Raw genomic sequence first — 21,328 nt, 5'->3', positions numbered from 1 at the left:
CCACACACCATACAGTTTGAAGAGCTGCTTGATGTCTGGACCCGTGAACAGGTGCTTTAAAACCTCCTCCACATCTTGCACGGCCTCCCCGTTGCTCACTGGCCAGGACTCCGTGATCACAGCAGACAGCAGGTTGCCGAATTTCCGTAAATCACGCAAAGAAATTCTGTCGAGGATGCTGGTCTGAGACTACCAGACAATTGAGAGAGGGGGAGAGTTAGAGGGCTTTCTTGATTAGCATTTATTTATTCAGTGCCTTGAGTGAACACGTACTTGGGAATTCACATGCATGTCGCTCTGACTTTGACTGTAGTACCCCCAATGTAGCGGCTCTCTTCCCACCTCCTGCCTGTTTCTCCCCACTGTCAGCTTTAAACCTGGGCAAAGGCTTTCCAAAGGAGTGGGTAGCTCCCTGGTGGTCGAATTCTCCTTGTAAGTCTGTCCACCATCTGGCTGAAGGCCGAGCCATGGGGTTAATTTGGTTCCAGGTCTGAAGGCTGTCTACGGGCCATGATCTCATGGGTCTCCGGTTCGGGATTTTAAATAGCCGATGTGAATAACGCACGCACACGCAGCTATTTCAGCGCTGTAATGAGTCGTGCATGGCCTCAAAAGAACAGGTGAGTAAAACATGTGACGCAACTCTTCCTCCAGTAACCGGGTCAGAGCCCTGGAGGCTCACAGTGCACGCATTGAGAAGCCAGTGTGGCAGACACACAGAGAAGGGCCCTTCAGGGGCTGCCCGCAAGGGGGTCTGATTCCAGGCTGCCTGTGAGTGAGAGTCTTGTCACGCTACCCATCCCACTGCCTTCTAGTTGGGCCCCCGACTCATGCACACCCAGCGGCCCTGAGCTCCATGGGGCAGAAAGCTGCCCAGGCCTGCGCCAGCCCCATAGCCTTATGATCCGGAAGAAGATTTATGTTCCGGGGCTGACTCTTAGAAGTGGACAGCCAGATCTTTCTTCCTGGTCCGTCTGGCTTGGGAAGTTCTGCTGAAGCCTGTTCGGCAGCACACAGGCCTCCACTAGACGAGTGAGGGTGGGGAGAGGTAGACAGCATGTGGTGCGCTGGCCAGAACTGACCAGGGGTCTCCTGCAGGGAAACAATTCTCCCAATGAACCAGCCACGCCCTCATCAGCCATCCAGTAGCAGCCAGCTGAGCAGCGTGTGTCAAAGACTGGGTGGAGGACACCAGGTTTCAGAACCACTCCACGAGGCCAGTGAGGGGACGCCCACTCCCCATTCCCCGGTGCCAGCACCAGGCAGAGCGGCCGCTGGTTACCTGGCAGGCCGAGCTCACAGCTTCGACGGCGCACTTCTCAAAGCTCTTTGCCACGCTGCCGTCCAGGCCCGGGGCACCCCAGTTATAGCTGCAGTAGGCCGAGATCTGCAGGAGCGGCTTCTCCTGGGAAAGCAGAGATGCCGTGGGCGGAGCCGGTAGGACACTGTGCGCCCTCCTCCACCCTGTGTCATCAGAGGTCCCCGCCCCATTACTGTCACCTCCTCCCTGCCCCCGGCCCCAGACAGCCAGGCTGACGTGAGAGTCTGTCCTCACATGTGCCGAAAAGGCAGCTTGAAAAGTGGGTCAACTTTGACAAACAAGTGGGTTTCCCAACAAGATCCACCCAATGGTTACCTGTCATGCTAGCTCATATCCTGTCAAAACCAATGTCTGGTGGCAAAATGAAGAGAAAGAGTCAAGGTATTTCCTGGACTATCGTGACCCACCTCTGAAACCTGGGCTGGGATTGGATCACCGAGCCGGGTCAGAAATGGAAACACGGCTTCCTGCCCGCACACAGGGAGGCTTTCCGTTCAAGTGCAGACTCCTATTGTTGCTGCTGTTATTGGTGGTCTGGTATTTATCCCTGCACCCTCTAATAAAAGAGCACCCCAGACTGTTAGTACCTGTTTGAGTCTCCCTTCCATGTCTCCCAGCAATACCTCCTTCCAACCATAGTCCACAGGAAAGTGGATTTCCACCAGTTGTCTCCAGACCTGCAAAACTCACACATCAATCATCATGATAATTATGTGGTTTTGTTAGGGTGACAGGGAAACCTTGGATTGGTTGATTGAACAATGAATCTGATAAACATAGTGTCATTGTACCATACACATGAAAACTGTTGAAATGTCAGATGGTATGTTACATATTGCTACCCGTTTTGTCAGTTTACCACTGGTATTTCAGACTCCAGCATGGTATTTGCCCATGGTGGGCAGATTTCAGTAGAGCTTCCAGTGTAAGAACAGACCGGGAGGAAGGAATTGGCTGTCTGCTTCAGAGGAATTGGCCACGGAAGCCCTAACCAATAGCAGCTGTGCATTGTCTGATATTGTGCCAGGTGAGCCCTTTAGGTTGGAAAGCATTCAAACCCAATTCATACAATTAGGGAAAGAGCTGCCTTCTCAAAGGAGAATCAACCTTAATGACATGGATAGGACAAACCCGTGGAGGCCATCCTTTGCTGATGGAGTATAACTCAAAATAAGAAGAAACAACAAGCATCCATTAGTAATCAGAATGTGGAATGTACAAGGTATGAATCTAGGTGAATTTGGAAGCCATCAAAATGCAATGGAAGACATAAAGATTGATATCCTAGGCCAGGGGTCCTCAAACTTTTTAAACAGGGGGCCAGTTCACTGTCCCTCAGACCCATTGGAGGGCCGGAATAGTTTAAAAAAAAAAACTGTGAACAAATTCCTATGCACACTGCACATATCTTATTTTGAAGTTAAAAAACAAATGGGGCAAAAACACCCGGTGGGCCAGATATGCCCTCGGCGGGCTGCATGTGGCCCACAGGCCGTAGTTTGAGGACCCCTGTCCTAGGTGTTAGTGAGCTAAATGGACTGGTACTGGCCATTTTAACTCAATCATTTGCTTAATATGCCGAGAATGGCAAATTCAAGAGGAGTGGCTTCACAACCATTATCATAAAGAACATCTCTAGATCAACCTTAAAGTATAATATTGCCAATGATAGAATAATACCAATATGCCTAGAGGAAGGGCTAGCTATCACTCAAGTTTATGCACCAATCACTAAACCCAGTGGAGGGTGGGAATGAAAGAATTCTACCAAAATCTTTGGTTTGAAATTGATCAAACATGCAAGCACGATGGGATGGTAATTACTGGTCATTGGAAGAGGAAAGTTGGATACAAAGAGGAAGAATCAGATGTCAAAAAATGTAGCCTTGCAAGATATGACAAAATAAGAATTTATAAATTATCCAGGGTTCATGAGGGAAGGTGGGAGTGGGGTAGGAGGGGAAAAAAATGAGGACCTGATGCCAGGGGCTTAAGTAGAGAGCAAATGTTCTGAGCATGATGAGGGCAATGAATGTACAAATGCGCTTTATACAATTGATGTATGTATGGAATGTGATAAGAGTTGTATGAGCCCCTAATAAAATGATTTTTAAAAAATGTAGCCTTGGTGATAGGAATACATCTGGAGATTGCATGATAGAATTTTGCAAGACCAATGACTTCTTCCTTGCAAATAACCTTTTTTACAACCACATAAATGGTAACTACACACACGTTATCTCACCAGATGAAATACACTCAAATCAGATTGACTACATTCATGAGAAGAGGTGATGGGGACATTCAACATCATCAGCCAAAATAAGGCCAAAGTGTGAACTGTGTAATAGACCACCAATTGCTCATATACAAGTTCAGGTTGAAGCTGAAGAAAATCAAAACAAGCTCACAAGAGTGAAGATATGACCTTCAATACATCCTATATGAATTCAGAGACCATCTCAGGAACAGGTCAAACCATCTCAACATCAGTTACCAAAGACCAAATGAGTTGTGGCATGACATCAAGAACATCATACATAAAGAAAGCAAAAGACCATATAAAGACAGGAAAGAAGGAAAAGACCAAATTGACTGTCGGAAGAGACTCTGAAACTTTCTTTTAAACATTGAGTAACTAAAGCAAATGGAGGAGATAATGAAAGTATAAGAACAACAGAAAATCCAAGCCTCAAGGTAAAGATTAAAGGATTCTATGGGAAAAATTGAACAATGCAATAAGTATCAAAAGAATGTGGAAATAATACACAAAAGTATTATATCAAAAATAAATGGTCAACATCCAACTATTTCATAAATCAGCATATGATCAAGAACTGATGGTATTGAAGGAAGAAGTCCAAGCTGTATCATTGAGATTAGCAACAAATAAAGTTCCAGAAATTGACAATACTCTGGAAGCACTGGAGAGAAAAAAAAAAAGAATACTCTGGAAGCATTCAGTGTATGCCAAGAAATAGAGAAGACTGTTACTTGGCCAACCGATTGGAAGAGATCCACATCTTTGCCCATTCCAGAGCAAGGTGACCCAAAAGAATGCAGAAATTATCTAATAATATGAGTAATATGACATGTACGCAAAATGGTGATGAATATAATTTTAAAATCTTGGCAGCAGTCAATTGACAGCTGCCAGAAATTCATATCAGATTCAGAAGTGTACAACAGGGGATATCATTTCAGCATACAAATGATACAACTTTGCTTGCTGAAAGCCAAGAAGACTTGGAGAACTTGCTGATGAAGATCAAGGACTACAGCCTTCAGTATGAATTACAATACAACTCAATGTTAAGAAAACAAAAATCTTCACAATTGCACCAGTCAACAATGTCATGACACATGGAGAAAGATTGAGGTTGTCAGGGCTTTCATTTTACTTAGATCCGCAACCAACACTTGTGGAAGTAAAAGATACATATTCAAACAACATATTACATTGGGCAAACATGCTACACAAGATATATTGAAAGTGTAAAGGAGCAGAGATGTCACTTTGAGAACTAAGGTGTGCCTGACCCAAGCCATGGTCTAAGCGTGTGAAAGCTGAACCAAAGAGTAAGGAAGGGCTCATGCATTTTAATTATGCTATTGGTGAAGACTACTGACAGCCTTCCAGAAGAACAAGAGGAAGTTCAGCCTGGAGGAAATACAGCCCCAATGTTCTTTAGAAGTGAAGATGGTCAGACTGTGTCTCATGCAAAAGGAGGTCATGCTTGGTAAAGTAGAAGGTCACTGGAAAAGAGGAAGACCCCCCTCCCCACAAGGAGATGGATTGACACAGTAACTGCAAGAACAGGCTCATACATAACAACCATTTTGAAGACGGCTCAGGACCAGGTAGGGTGTCCTTCTGTTGGACATAAGTTCTCCAAGGCGGCAGCACCAAGCCACAGTGAAGACAGAATTCCACCTATAACCCTGACCCTCTACTATGGAGTCTCTTCTCACACCTAGTGACCCCTCGGACAAAGTAGAACTGCCATAAAGTTCCAAAGGCTATCATCTCCATGGAAGCTGATGACCATATCTTCCTCCACAGGAGTGACGGGTTTGAATGACCAATCTTTCAGGTAGTAGCCAAGGGCTTAAAGACTGTACCACTGGGCTGCCTTCCATTAAATATGTAACTATCACAATTTTTGAGGTATACAACATGGCTCAATTTAAAAAGATGAGATTGACCAATAAATCCTACTCATGAAACAAATTTTTAAAATAATACACATTAATTTTTTTATTCCACTGATTTTTATGAAGACAGACCAAGATGATCATACAAATTGTACTGGATTACAAGGATACGATTTTGATCCACTTTTGTCACTAGTGAGCTCACTTAGTGGATAAGTCATGGCCACCCATCCTAGCCTTAAGAATGAAGACTATACAGGCCAGCCCCAATCCCACCTATATGGACACCCCCCTCCCCACCCCAAGAAGAATGCACTACAGAGAACAGCACTGAAACTACGGCTCAGGTCAAGGGGCACTTCTGATCAGAGCACACAGGAGTAAAAGAAGAGGGAAGGAGAGAGTGGATTACATCCTGGCCCACCCAGCCCTGAGGACAATATTCCTGCTTAGAGCAGTCGATGCACAGAGAGGACCATAGGGCCAGCCCCACCACAAGACGTCTTCACTGACCCATTGCGTTATGGGGGACAACACTGGAAACAGTGTGCCCAATCTGACCCCACCACACCAGGCCAAAACAGTAAGGGCGCAGAACAGAGCAGCAAGGGAAGCAAATCAATGAAGTTCCTGAGGAAAACCAAAAATAGACTTTGGAGCCAGGGCGTGGCACCCCATCAGACTCAACCAGAAAGCACTCCTAAAGGTCAACAAACAGACCTGGAACTATTTACAGGCTGTTCTTTTGTTGTCGTTGTTACTGTTTTGTTGCAGGTTTCTTTTGTTGTTTTGTTTTACTTTGTCTTGTTTTTGTGCTTTTTATTGTCTCTGCATGTCTATCTAGATAAGATAGGTGGGATAAACAATCCTGAAGAGATGGGTGGGGGGACACATGGGAAAGATGGAGGCGGGAGAAAGGAAGGGGGTTGCCAACAAACCCAGGGACAAGGGAACAACAAGTAATCTAAAATTGATGGCAAAGTGGGCATAGGATCGCTGATGGGGCTTGATCAAGGGCAATGTAGCCAAGATGAATTACTGAAACCCAAATGAAGGCTGAGCATGATAGTGGGACAAGAGGAAAGTAAAAGGAAATAGAGGAAAGAACTAGGAGGCAAAGGACATTTATAGAGGTCTAAATACAGGCATGTACAGGTGTAAACATATTTATATATAACGATTGGGAAATAGATCTAGGTGCATATATTTATGTTAAGTATTAAGGCAGCAGATGGACCCTGGGCCTCTACTCAAGTACTCTCTCAACACAAGAACACTTTGTTCTAATAACTTGGCATTCTGTGATGCTCACCTTCAAGACACAATCACTGAAGACAAAATGGGTGCATAAGCAAATGTGGTGAAGAAAGCTGATGGTGCCCAGCTATCAAAAGATACAGTATCCGGGGTCTTAAAGGTTTGAAGATAAACAAGCGGCCATCTAGCTGAGAAGCAACAAAGCCTACATGGAAGAAGCACACCAGCCTGTGTGATCATGAGGTATCATTGGGATCAGAACAAAAAATCATAACGATGTGAATGAGAGAGAGAATGGAGTGGAGACCCAAAGCCCATCTGTAGACAATTGGACATCCCCTCATAGAAGGATCCCAAGGAAGAGAAGAGCCAGTCAGGGTGCAGTATAGCACGGATAAAACATACAACTTTCTTCTAGTCTTTAATGCTTCCTCCCCCTCCCCCCACTATCATGACCCCAATTCTGCCTTACAAATCTGGCTAGACCCGAGGATGTACACACTGGTACAAATAAGAGCTCCCAACACAGGGAATCCTGGACAGATAAACCCCTCGGGACCAATAATGAGAGTAGCAATACCAGGAGGGAAAGGGGAAGGTGGGGATTGGACAACAGAAAAGTAGATAAAGGGAGAGAGCAGTTGGTATAAGACATGAAAAAAATAATAATAATTTACAAATTATCAAGGTTTCATGAGGGAGGATGGGGGGGAGGGGAAAATGAGCTGATATCAAGGGCTCAAGTAGAAAGAAAATGTTTTGAAAATGATGATGGCATCATATGTACAAATGTGCTTGACACAACGGATGGATGTATGGATTATGATAAGAGCCCCCAATAAAATGATTTTTTAAAAATGAAGATTGGATTGAACTAGGATCAGTCTATGTAATCACTGTTTCAAATTTTTAATTTTGAAAACATTTTAGCTTACCAAAAAGTTCCATGGATAGTACACATGACTCATATATCCTAAACTAAACGCACCAATAATTAATGTTTAACACATTTGCACTATCACTTCCTCGTTCTTCTGTCCCTTCTGATAAGTAGGTTTTGTGCCAACTTGGCTGGGCCTGGACTTTCAGTGGTTTGGCAGTTAATATGGAGTAATTCCATATAGTTGACCTGACACAATGTAATCAAAGACAATTAGTTGTAAGAAGAGTGGGATAGGATTCAACACTCTTATTCAGAAAAATGCTGACTTGTGTTTCATTGACTATGCAAAGGCATTTGACTGTGGATCATGACAAACTATGGATAGCCTTGAGAAGAATGGGAATTCCAGAACACTTCACTGTGCTCTTGCAGAACTTGTACATGATCAAGAAGCAGTTGTGCAGACAGAAGAAGGGAATATTGCATGGTTTAAAATCAAGAATGGTGTATGTCATGGTTGTATCTATCCTCCACCATTACTTTTCCATTTGTACGCTGAGCAAATAATCCAAGAAGCTGGACTGTCTGAAGATGAGCAGAATAGCATGACTGAAGCAAGGCTGCTGAACTAGCTGCAATATGCAGATGCCACAACCTTTTTTTGCCAAAAATGAAACATCTCGAAGCACTTAGTGATGAGGATCTAAGGCCTTTAGTGTGAGTACACCTCAGTATAAAGAAAACAAAAGTCCTTACAACTGGATCAATAAAAACAGTAAGATAAATGGAGAAAAGTTTGACGTTGTCAAGTATTTATATACCTGGATCCATAATCAACACTCATAGAAACTGCAGTCAAGGACTCAGAAGATTCATTGCATTGGGAAAATCTGCAAAAGGCCTCTGTACAATACTGAATTGTCCAAGTGTCCCTTTGAGGTTTTAGGGGTGCCTGACCCAAATCATGGTCTTTTCAGTTGTCTCTTATACATGTGGAAGCTGGGTATGAGTCAAGTTATGAATCGTGATGTATTTGAGCCATGCTGAAGAATACTGAAATTGACCTACTGTGCTGCAGTAAAAAACCTCCTACTATAGGCATGTATATATGTAAATATATTAATTTATAATGAAAGGGATAGAGGCCAGTGTACATTTATTAGTTAAATATTAAAATAACAGATGGACTTTGGGCCTCTACTTAAGGCCTCCCCCAACACAAGAACACTTTGTTCTAATAACTTGGCACTCTTTGATATCTAGCAGGGAAACAAAGCCCACATGGAAGAAGCACACCAACCTGAATGATCAAGAGGTGTCAGCGGGATCAGATATCAGGTATCAAAAGATCCAAACCAAACAATTATATCGATGCAAATGAGGGGGATTGGAGTGGAGACCTAAAGCCCATCTATGCACAGTTGGATATGTCCCCACAGAAGGGTTAAAGGAAGTGACGATACAGCCAAGGTAGAGTACAGCACTGACAAGACACACGTCGTCCTCTAGTTCAGCGGTTCTCAACCTGTGGGTCTCGTGCGGCCCCTTTGTGGATCAAATGACCCTTTCACGGGGGTCGCCCAATTTATAACAGTAGCAAAATCAGTTATGAAGTAGCAACGAAAATAATTTTATGGCTGGGGGGGGGGGCGGGGGTCACCACAACATGAGGACCTGTATGAAAGGGTTGCAGCATTAGGAAGGTTGAGAACCACAGCTCTAGTTCCCGAATGCTTCCTCCCCTCCACTATCATGACCCAGTTCTACCTTATTAAATCCGGCTGGACTGGAGCATGGACACTGGTACAGATAAGAGCTCTCCACACATGGAATTCAGGACAGATAAACCCCTCAGGAACAGTAGTGGGAGTAGTGATATCATGAGGGTAGGGGGATGGTCGGGGATCGGGAAGGGGGAGAAAGGGGAGGGGGAACCTATCACAGGGTTGGATATATAGCCCCTTCTCCTGAGAGGGACGAATAACAGAATTGTGGGTAAAAGGAAATAATGGACAGTGTAAGGTAAATGAAATAATAATAACAATATATAATTGATCGAGGACTCATGAGGGTGGGAAGGGAGGGGAGGGAGGGGGAAAAAGAGGACCTTATACCAAGGGCTCAAGTAGAAAGAAAATGTTTTGAAAATGACGATGGGAACATATATATAAATGTTGGCTGAACCTCATGTAAAATACAGTTGATATATGGAACATTATAAGAGCTGTACAACCCCCCAATAAAAGGATCTAAAACAAAAACCTCCTACTTTCAGCAAAGTTTACCTGAATTTCCTCTGGATAACAGAATGACTTCTTTAAGATGTTGGGCTTCTGGAGCATTTTCTTGGTGAAAGTCTGCCGAAGCCAATGCCTGGTCGCAGCAAGGGCTCCCTGGAGCACTGCTCTGATGGGCTGCTGTCCAGGTGCACTGCCCTGGGCTTCCTCCGTGTGCTGTTATCATGTAAGAGGGGACGTTTTCATTGTTCTCACGTGCAGTGGGCTCAGTTCCAAAAGAGATGTTTCACTCCAGCTTGTCCAACATTTCAGGATGTGCCACCAACAGCTCCTTTTAAGCTGTCAGGCCTTTCAGGTTGGTAAGAACCCTACATTTTAAAAGCACTTAAAATTCCCATAATTCTGGGTCTTCATTGTAAATGTGGGAGGTATGGGGAACATAGGGAGGGTTAGAATGCCATTTAATTTTCTGGATGAATTTCCCAGGGTTTTGATAAAAACAGAGGTAGTCCAGCCTGCCCAGCAAGCACATGGCCTTGGGCTTTGGCTAGTGTGTGGGGCTGACATCTTACCACCGTGGTCCGTGAGCGTCTTAGAATCTTCAGTTCAGTAGCCGTCCCCTATATTTGGCTCACTTGCCGAGACCCACAGTCAGACACTGTGCTGTGGTGTCATCTGGACTTAACTAATGCTGCCAAGCATGCAATGCTAACTGTATGTGATGGTCTTCCCGCTCAGACAGTCACTGACGGTCTTCTACCTCATAAATGCTTCGCAACTCGCCTCTGGGCCACCCCACCCCACAGCTAGCTCTCTGCTCCCTCACCATTCTTAAGGCTCTAGGCTGAACCTCATGTAAAATAGGCCAGTCACTTTTTCACCCTATGTTCCTTGAAACCATGGCCTCCTGAAGGAGCAGCCTTGCAACCGGCAAACATTACAAGATCAATTTTTTTCTCTTTCTCCCCTTCCCCTACAACATGAGCCCTAGCCAAGCCCTAACCATGATGGGCCCTCTTTACACAGGATTGGACTCCTCTCCAGGGTTCCAGCTGCTATTGGATGCCCAAGAGGCAGCTCCAACACGTGAGCAAGTCAAACTCGACTCTTTCTCCTGATGACTCCTGATGACTCAAACTATGTATCTAGTACCAAATTCAACCCTTCCTCATGAAAACTCAAGTGTCCACATCTATGACCGCATGAAATCCATCCTCCTTACAAAACGAATTACAGTTGTAAACCAAACTACCATTTCTGTTGACAATTCACACTGCACATCTAAGTCGACTCCGCCATTCCTCGTCGCAACTCAGACTACACAACGAAGACCAGACTTAGCCCTTCCTTCTGCCACTCATACTACCTGTGTAAGATTGACATTAGCCCCTCAAAATTACACCACTAAGGGCAAACTCTGAAATTCCTGCTGACGTCTCATACTCCGTGTGTGACTCAAACTCGGTCCTTCTTCTGACAACTCACACTGCACATCTAAGATCAAACCCAGCCCTTCCTCCTCACAGCTCAGAATGTATGCTCACCCCCAATAGAAGAACATACCTCCATATCAAACTCAGCTCTTGCTCCTGAAAATGCCAGCGCTATGCCGGAGAGCAAGCTCAGTCCTTCCTCTCGGCAACTCACACTGTATGTCTGAGGCCAAACTCAGTTCTTCTTCCTCACAACTCAAAGCAGATATCTGGCCACAGTTCAAATGACACCTGAATGAGCACAGGCAGCCTTCATTCTGACAGTCCAAACTACCCGTCTACATCAAACAACCTGCCTGTGGGGTGATCAAGAGACCCCCCAGCTTTGTCTCCCCCAAAGACATGCCACCCTTTAGGGACTTTTTGCCAGCATATGGGGGAGGTCAGATGCTTAGAGACATCCTCCCTGAAGGCAGTCAGTTGCCAGACTAAGGTAGGACAATGAGCTACTTCTCCCTAAAGACTTGTAGTCATTGATTTGGTTCCTGCAGGTGGAGTTCATACCCTACTGATAATGGTGCCAGGGAACAGGTCAAAAGGGCTCAGTGACATCCAAAGATAGGCTGCCATCCTGAATCTAGGATCCGCCCTTCTTGTCACACTATACCCCCAATCCCTCCTCTTCCTATTGCGTGTATACCCCTAGACCACCCTCTTCCATTACTGTATTACCTACAGCACAACCCTTTCCTGTGACGTAGGTCTTCACCTGTAATTAGGGGGTTTGGATGTCCCCAGAGAATATAAAAGCCTTGGTTAGCATTAAATCTCTCGCTCTCTCCATGTGGACCACCAAGTGAGGCTGAGGTAAGCATTGCTACTATGAAAAGTGTCTGACTCCATTATCTCTCTCTTCTATTGGTCATGCTCTCTCTGACTTTACTATCATCTTTACTTATTATCGCCGTGCAATTGCGCCTACCGGACCCGTGATGATGGGCTAGGGGCTGGCTTCCCCTTGCACTGCCCCCTTGCTAACAACTCAAACTATTCATCTTACTCCAAATTCTGCCCTATCTGCTGGTGTCTGGGGGGACCTGAGCTTCCTCTTGTGGCCACTTACCCCTTAGGATACCACTACCCACATAACCACTAAAGCCAAAGCTGAAAGTGTCCTCTTGTCCCTTCCCTCACCAAAGCCCTACCTAGTAACCGGACAACTCCTGTGGCTATTGCTGCTAAACAGCCCTCACCTGTATGTCAACAGTGAGGCTTCTCCTGGCCATCAGCTACCTGGTATAAATAGCAAACCCAGATCCTCTCTGCTGTGTGCTCCCACTGACTTGGGATGAGCCATACATTCACGTGTGCATAGCCTCTCCCTTCCCAGCCTCCCCACTAAGGAAGTGAACTCCTTCCCACTCACTGCGTGTTCTCAAAGCTGAGAGCATCACCAGCAGCAAGCAAGTCCTCAATAAATACAAGTAGTCCCCTCTATGAAATGCTTCTGTAATGGCAACTCCATAATAAGTCTCATCTCATGAAAATCAAATAGCTCAATATTTCTTCAGTTTTTTCTATTACTGCCTGTTACTGTCAGTATCTTTGTAAATCTGATCTTTGGGAGTTAGCATTATTATTGCATTTTGTGAAGACTGTTTTTATGAACATAATTTGGAGAGCTGGCGTAAGACTGACAGCATCGCTAAGTCCTCTGCTGCGACACTGTATGCAGCACATAGTCCCAGTGGTGCGGTATGAAAACAAGGTCTTTAGAAGTCTGTCACAACTCTGACCCTCTGCGAGCCGGGGACCGCCTGCCCTGGATAACGGAGCCACCACGCCACCTCGTTTCAGGAGCCCTAGACCTGGGAACCCGCTCGGCCTCCCTCGTCCATGGAGGCTGCTTGAAGCTCCACAGCTGTCCTGGGGGCGCCATCACGTGGCTTTGTGCCACTTACCACGAGAGGTTGAAGCGCAACGATTCTGCTAATCATCTCTGCAGACAGGACGGGGATCTCGTAAAACTTTTCGCTTTTGGTGATCTCACAGACGGTTTCGTGAAGCTTCAGGCAGATGGTCAAGTAGGACTGAAAGACGGGACCCTCCAGAGCCCTGCCCGCAGAGAGTGGAGAGAGATGACTGGCCGCGGAGAGCCGAGGACACAGCGCTCATTGCAATGACAAGCCCCTTCCCTTCAAATACTAACAAGTGAGACATTCATTCACACTCTGGCTATGCTGAGCTGCTTAACATGAGGTTTACAGTTTGACCCCACCCATCACTGTGTGGGAGAAAGTTGGTCACAATCTTTGGAAACTCTATGGGGCAGTTCTACTCTGTCTCGTGGGGCTGCTATGAATCTGAATCAGTACAAAAGTCAGGAGTTTGCTTTTGATTTAACCCAAAGGAATTTATTTGGCCTCACACAGAGTAACTTCTGAGACTCCTCATCAGGCTTGAACTTATGACTAAGTTAAAACAGAAACAAAGATCCTTTGGTTCCCCTCTATAGTCTGAACTGCTCTTAAAAAAGCAAAGAGCAGGTTAGACTATTTCCACAGGCATCCCGTACTTGAGAAAAGTAAGGCGTGCCCATTACTAAAGATAAAATGACTACCTAAGCTTCGAGGCACGGAAAGCCCCAGAAAGACAAGGCAGGCAGGCTGAGAAATGCCGAAGAAGACATGTATCAGGCACAGAATTTCTCGGATTCCTGGGGCGGGTTTCACGTTCATTGACTGACAGCAGCAGCATTGAGCCAGTGCGGTGTTGAGAACTGGGTTTGGATGTGGCATGAAAAAGGGGTTCTAGGCTCACCTGGTAAACCAGTGTTAGGTGAGGCCCTTGAACAACTGTGCTACATGAGTGGCAGTTCCTGCGGCTCTCCGTCTCTACAATGTCCCTCCTAAAAGCCCATGGCCAATGAGTCAGTTCCAACCCCTAGAGATCAAATGTGTAGGACGGCCCTGCCCTGTAGGGTGGCCAAGGCTATGAACCCTTCTGTCACAAGTGGCAGGCAGGTTCTAAATGCTGGCCTTTTGGTTGAGCAGCCAAGCACTTAACCACTGCACCACCACGGCTCCTTAATGTCCCTTTAGAGAAGTCACAGGAAGAAATGATTTCAGAAAATCTCATAAAGCTCCCTTTGTATTTATCCTCCTGAGCTGACCTCACTCGCACACAGAGACAAACGAAAGAAAGCAGAACCCACCATGAACACAGAGCAGGAGGACAGTCACTTAAAGTGAAGTGGAAATAAGTGCACAGAAAAGACAGACCAGATGGAAATTAGACAAAATCTTAGTAGCTCACATCTCTTCCCTTCCCTCTTTTAAAAACTGGGATATTCCAACCAGTTCAAAAGAAAAGTGGGATATTTATGCCCTCTCCTCACTTAGCAATTTGTTTACATTCTAAAGGTCTTTTTATGACACTGGAATTATGCAAAAAAGGAGGATGACTAGATTATTATATTAAATGCCAAATTACATTATCATCTAATTACCAAATTACATTTTACATAACTGCTAAATTATATCATTGCTGAGCTGCCAAATTTTATCATTATATAACTGCCAAACCACTATTGACACGTAATCCTAACCACCACTTACACACTCACTGCCATTAAGTTGATAGTGACTCTACAGGGCAGGGTGGAAATGCTCCTGTAGGTTTTCAAGACAGTAACTGTTTACTGGAGTAGAAAGCCCTATCTTTCTCCTGAGGAGCAGCTGGTGGTTTTGAACTGCTATCCTTACGGTTAGTAGCCCAATGTGTAACCATTACACCATCACAGCCAGTGTTATTCTAACCTTGCACATTGGCATCATTACTGTCATACATACATAGCAAATGCACAACCTAGTCATATTGTAGTTTTTTGTACTATTCTACAAATTTGAAATGTTGGGTAAGGAGATAATCGATAAGTAAGAGAAAGTGTATTGATTTGTGACCTCACTAATTATGACAGCAAATGTGGGACATTGTCAATCAAGTAGGGAGCAACCAGTGAAACCCTTGGAGAGGTGGGTGAGAAAGACAACATTTGGCTTTTCTACTTACGTGTTCAAATTAGCATGCAGCAAGGCCAACAGCATTTTAAAGATTTTCTCAAAACACTAGGGTGGTAAAGAAAAAATAAGAACGATTTCATCTTGATGTCATTGTCCTTGTTAAAACAAAGTTTAAAAACCCAGTATCAATGAAATATCAATTTCTTTCTAGAAATAAATTTCAGAGTCCTAAAGTCCTAGCCTTAGATCTTTCACAAGCCTAAAATGTTTGCCATTTCCGTCGCCCTCCCCAAATGTGAAAGAAATATTAGCAACTCTGAAGTATGTCAACCCTCTCATTACTGCGTGTGCTGTTCCATGACCACAAGCAACAACATGCTATTGAGTAACAACTTGGCTGTTAACTGGAAGGTTAAACAATGCCTACTCCGGTCGACACCTCAGAAGGAAAACCTGAAAATCTGTTTCTGAAAAACGAGGTACTGAAAACCCGTGGATCATACTTTTCTAACACACTGTGGGTCATCATGGCTTGGAGTTGGCTTGATGTCCACTGGTTATTATATTGACTGAAACAAAATGAATTTAATCTAATCAACTCTTTCGCACTGCACATGCTGACCTCTGCTAAACACTTCACCCCGTCAGCTTTTCAGAAAAGAAGAATCACAAAGTCCACTGGTAAGGACTCAGTAGCCCATTGCAGACCACATACCTCGTGTTTGCTCTTCGAGATTTCCTGGAGCCCTTGAAGGCGGTAGTAAACCCCCTGGAAGCACTCCAGGAAGCGAGCAGGGGACGCGCTCAGGTATTCAGCTGTGATCCTCATGTAGTCACTCAGGTCCCACAGAGGCAGCAGACTGAACCAGGACCGGAACAGACGGTCATCCACTGTCAGCAAACGCTGGTGCTTTTCCATGAGCTTAAGAAGAAAAGGGTTCCTGGCCAAGAGAAACAGGCCCAGAAAAGAGGGCACCCACAGGTCAATGAAGTCTGCTGAACTGAGGTTAGGGAACGTGAGGGGTGTGCAGAGTGCGGACCTTCAGCGTCAGCTCCCTGTCGAGTAGGGAGCACAAACGAGCACCTCGGCAGAGGGGTAAACAGCGCAGCAAGAGCTCACCGAGGACTGAGCACGCTGGTGAGCGAGTGGCTGTGCGTCCTGGACCAAAGCAACCACGTGAGCCAGTGAACCACGCCGACTGCAGCGGGGCGCTGCCGGGGCACCCCCAAATGGTGACAGCACGAGCAGGGTGCTGCTGAAGTGACAGAGGCTATTGCAACCGTATTGAAACAGAGGCTACAAAAACATGAAAAGGTCCAGTGACTAGGAAAAGGCGCTTGTGCCTAAGAGACTGCATTTTTTAGCTTTAATCTCTAAAGACTCCAATATTAGCGAAGAAAACGAGAATTTAATTTAGCTCACTCTTTTAATCCCTCACAACTATAAGCCGACTCTTAGTGGAAGTGTTGTTGGGTGCGGCCAGACTGGCTCCGACTGAGAGCAGCTGTCTGTCCTCCGCATCTGCACAATCGTCCTGCTGTTGCAGGCGCTGTGTTGGTACATCTTCTTGGAGTCTCCGCCTGTCTTTGCTGACCGTATTTCAGCAGTATGATGTGCTTTTCCAGGGACTGATCTCTCTTGATAACGTGTGCAAAGCACACAAGACAGTCTCTCCATCCTTGCTAAGGAGGATTCTAGTGCTACTTCTTCCAGGACAGATATATTTGTTCCTTTAGCAGTCCACAGTACTTCCAATATTCTTCACCAGCACCACAATTCATACACATCTATTCTTCTGCACTCCTCCTTATTCATTGTACAGCTTTGACATGCATATTACATGATTGCAAATAACATGGCTGAGTCCCCAAAGTGGCACCCTTGTTCTTCCACACCTTTGAGAGGGCTTATGCGGCCGATTTGCCCTGTGGAATGCATCGTTTGGTGATTTGACTGCTGGTGGTGTGGACCTAGCAAGATGAAATCCTTGGCCACTTCGATCTTTTCTCTATTTATCATCATGTTGTGTATTTATCCACTTATAAGGATTTGGGGTTTGTTTGTTTGTTTTCACGTTAAGCTGTCATCCATATTAAAGGCTGCAGTCCTCCATCTTCATCAGCAAGTGCTTCCAGTCCTCCTCACTTGCAGCACGCCAGGCTGGATCCCGGCGCACCGCAGGCTGTTCCTGAGACTTCCTCTGACCCTGACGGTGTGCTCATGTTCATTTATCCAGATTCTCAGCTTATTTGCTCAGCATCCAGGCTGAATAAATAGGGCCCGCGGGGTACAAACCTGTCACATCACTTTCCTGGATTTCAGGTGTGCCTTTGTTTTCTTTAAATGACTGCCTCTTGGGTCACGTACAGACCCTGTTGGATCAGGGGAGAGTAACAGGGGGCAGACAGGACCTGGACTTCTTCCTTTGATAAAATACAAAGTTAATGGGGACTGTTATCTCTTCTTGAAAAAGAACATAAGTATGAATGTTTTAATTTAGTTTTTCTTATTGTATTTACTGTAGATACAGTATCAGGAGAGGCAGATTTCTGGAGAAGGACATCACATTGGGTAAAGTAGAGGAGCAGCAGGAAAGAGGAAGACCCTGGAACTGACCGGCACAGCGGTGGCAAACAATGAGCAAGTTTTATGTTTAAATTTGATTTGTCCTTTTATTTCTTTTATGATGAATTTCATGTATCTGCTTGACTAGGCAGTGTCTAGACTAGTTGCTATTCTGTAATATGACTTGATGCAATGCAATATAATTGTAGGTTTCCTTACAATATGATCTACCTTCAGTCTACAAATAGTCTGGCAAACCTGCTCATATATATAAGTCATATGTCCAGAAAGTGAAGATGCAGAAACGAGCTGAATTCCTAGATAATTAATGAGATAAAATTCAGAACAGTCGTTAAATGGAGACTGTCTTGGTTATCTCGTGCTCCTCTGACAAACGTAGCTCAAGTGGGTGGCTTTCACCAACGCATTGTTCTCTCATGGCTTAGATGGCCGCACGTTCAGGTTCAGAGTACCAGCTCTAGGAGAAGGCTTTCTCTCTGCGCGTCCAGAGGAAACGCACTGGCCTCCTTTCAGCATCTGTCAGCCTGGTGCCTTCAGGATCTCTCTCTGCATCTTGGTATCAATCTTCCCCAGGATCTAGCAGCTTCACAATACATGGAGCCGGGTCAAAAAGACCTGCTCTTCTTTCTTGGTGGTAGTAGACTCTCTGTACATTTCTCTCTCCTTTTGCCTCGTGTGTGATAAAAAGGGTGCTTGGGCCATGCTGCAGAGAAACTCCCCTTGCCTTCGATCAGGGCTGTGGTGGGATTAAGGGTATTCCATCTTACCCTTAACCCACTTGTTGGTTTCTCTCGTTAGCTCACATAATAGGAGATCCTCCTGTAACTACCCCATTACATCACTGTCTGTCTCTGAGACGAATGTCTTGGAAAAGTTAGCACGTAATTTGGAGGAGCACAATTTAATCCATACCTAATAAGGTAGGTATATATTTCCCGAAGTGAAAACTTATTCATAAAATACTATTAAGTAAAAAAAAAAACATTTGTGAAGCAGAATGCTGGTGTTAGGTGCCATTGATATGATTCCAACTCAAAGCGAACGGTGTAACCAGAACGACACACTGCTCAATCCCAAGCCATCTGCCAACTGTCCTTATGTGTGAGCCCATTGTTGCAGTCCCTGTCCACGCATCTTGTCAAGGCCTTCCTCTTTGCTGAGGTCCCTCTACCAACTCCAAGGACAGGTCTCTCCTGACAATATGTTCAGAGTGTGTGAGACAAAGTCTCGCCATCCTTGCCTCTAAGGCAGTGGTTCTCAACCTTCCTCATGCCGCGACCCTTTATTCCAGTTCCTCATGTTGTGGTGACCCCCAACCATAACATCATTTTTGTTGCTACTTCATAACTGTAATTTTGCTACTGCTATGAATTGGCAACCCCCGTGAAAGGGTCTTTTGAGCCCCAAAGGGGCCACGACCCACAGGTTGAGAATTGCTGCTCCAAGGAGTATTCTGGCTGTACTTCTTCCAAGACAGATTTATTTGTCGTTTTGGAAGTTCACAGAACTTTCAGTATTCTTCATCAGCACCATAACTTGAATGCATGGATTCCTCTTCGGTCTTCCTTATTCGATGTCCAACTTTCACATGCATAGGAGAGGACTGAAAATACCAGGGCTTGGGTCAGGCGCACACTAATTCTCAAGCAACATCCTTGCTTTTCAACACTGTACAGAGGTTTTGTGCAGCAGATTTACCCAATGCAATGTGTTGTTTGATCTCGTGACTGCTGATTGTGTTTCCAAGCAAAATCAACATCAACTACATTTTTTAAGCACCTAAAACATTCAATTGCCCAAAGCATGCACTTGGATAGAAGCCTAGACATGCATCTGCCACAATGTGGACAACGGTGATGGTCTCTGGGAGCTGGTCAAGTTTGCATTCTTATTCTCACTAGGTGTCAAAGCTTAAAGAAGCATTATCACTCCCATTAATAGGCACCCATTACAGGTCCACCCAGGGTGCTCAGAAGCACCCTTTCTGACGCATTATCACAAGAATGACGGTAGAAGGGCGTACTTACTGGCCTGATCTTTTCTCCCGGAACTCAGAGAAGCAGAGGCCCTCAAGGGCTGCCCACGTGTCCTCAGGAGGGATGTCCTTCCCTTGCGGGGCCAGCCCCACACAGTGGTGGAGCACGGGGAGCGTGAGGATCCAGAAGTCTATCCTTCTGTTCATGCACAGCTGGCACAGGTTTACCAAGGATGTTCTGCAGCTAGAGAGGGAAGAAGGTGTGCCACTGTGAGCTGAGCGTGGCAGGGCCCTGAAGTCGCACCAGGAAGGTGGCGTTGTGTGCCCAGAGCGCGGGGCGCGTGATGGCTGCTAATATGTAGGAACCCTACCAGCAAGAAAGTGGGGGCCAGGTATTCTCAGCAGGTTGCCTGGGATATATGGGGTATCTTTGGGACCCACCCCAATGTGTCAGGCACTGAAGGTGCTAACACACTGAAGGCCCACAACAAACTATGAAGAACCAATTAAGGATATTGAGACACAGAGAACCTAAGCGAATTTTTAGGGGTACAAGTGGCAGAACTGGACAGTCCACCAATGATAAACCAGAAGAGGAAACAACTCCTTAAATATAAGGGCCAAACCTATAGGCAACCTATGTCATCCTTCTTACAATTACAATATATTAATTGCTTCTTCACACGTTGAAATAATTGTTTGTTCTTTTTGTCCAATTACATGTCATCATTTATTCTCTTTTCAATATGTGCATTGTTTGTTGTTAGCTGCCTTTTGTATGTGTGTGTGCGTGTGTTATTTATTTATATTTTTGTTGCTGCCTTTATGTCAGCCCATAATGCAAGGGTGAACTCATCCACAATGAGATTGCACCATGTGATCTAGAGAGTTTTTATTGAGTCATTTTCAGAAGTTGGCCACAGGATTTTTCCTAGTCTGGAACAGTCTGGAACGTCCACTTACACACAGACGGTGGCGATTCAGGAGGTGCCCGGCCAGGAAGTGATGCTAGGTCTGTCTTACGCCAGCGAGGATTCTACCACTGAACCAACACTGCCCTCTGTATGATATGTAGCAAGTGTTTCGTGTTTGCAAAACTAAGAGGCAGAGGACCAAGTAAGATTACTCCCCAGAGAAGGGTACATAACCTTATTCTTAAGTTTAAATCAAACACAGCTGCATGAAACACGATACAAAGACCCTGTAGTCATCAGAATTCAACTCAAGTTTGAATATGGACCCCCCCACCATGGAAACTGCAAGCTCCATTGGAACAAGCATCCCCTCACTGAGCACAGAGCCCGAGCCTCAGGAACTCACCCAGGGTGGAAGGAGAACTCTGTCTCTTTGCTAAGGCGTCTAGTGAGACTTCCACAGACAACACACGGCACACGGAGGTTCTTCATGACACCCACGGGGGGGAAGCAGGCCATTCGGCGGGTGATACAACTGAACACA

General features: G+C 45.3%; 1 protein-coding gene across 1 annotated transcript in view; it reads right to left on the bottom strand.

Annotated features, from left to right (window-relative positions):
- LOC101642691 (E3 ubiquitin-protein ligase RNF213-like) overlaps positions 1-21,328 on the bottom strand; it is a 128,770-nt gene that overhangs the window by 103,661 nt on the left and 3,781 nt on the right. Inside the window, exons 5-12 of the mRNA XM_045299521.1 lie at positions 19,923-20,114; positions 16,024-16,249; positions 15,358-15,413; positions 13,248-13,401; positions 9,902-10,069; positions 1,909-1,998; positions 1,283-1,405; positions 96-189 (exon numbers count right to left, since the gene is read on the bottom strand). Coding sequence (XP_045155456.1) covers positions 96-189; positions 1,283-1,405; positions 1,909-1,998; positions 9,902-10,069; positions 13,248-13,401; positions 15,358-15,413; positions 16,024-16,249; positions 19,923-20,114 — 1,103 coding nt within the window. The remainder of the gene's footprint in view (positions 1-95; positions 190-1,282; positions 1,406-1,908; positions 1,999-9,901; positions 10,070-13,247; positions 13,402-15,357; positions 15,414-16,023; positions 16,250-19,922; positions 20,115-21,328) is intronic.

This window comes from Echinops telfairi, unplaced genomic scaffold, assembly GCF_000313985.2.
Source record: "Echinops telfairi isolate 266 unplaced genomic scaffold, ASM31398v2 ScPeMD7_7458;HRSCAF=8496, whole genome shotgun sequence".
Classification (NCBI taxonomy): Eukaryota; Metazoa; Chordata; class Mammalia; order Afrosoricida; family Tenrecidae; genus Echinops; species Echinops telfairi.
This window is presented reverse-complemented; position numbering and strand designations above follow the sequence as displayed.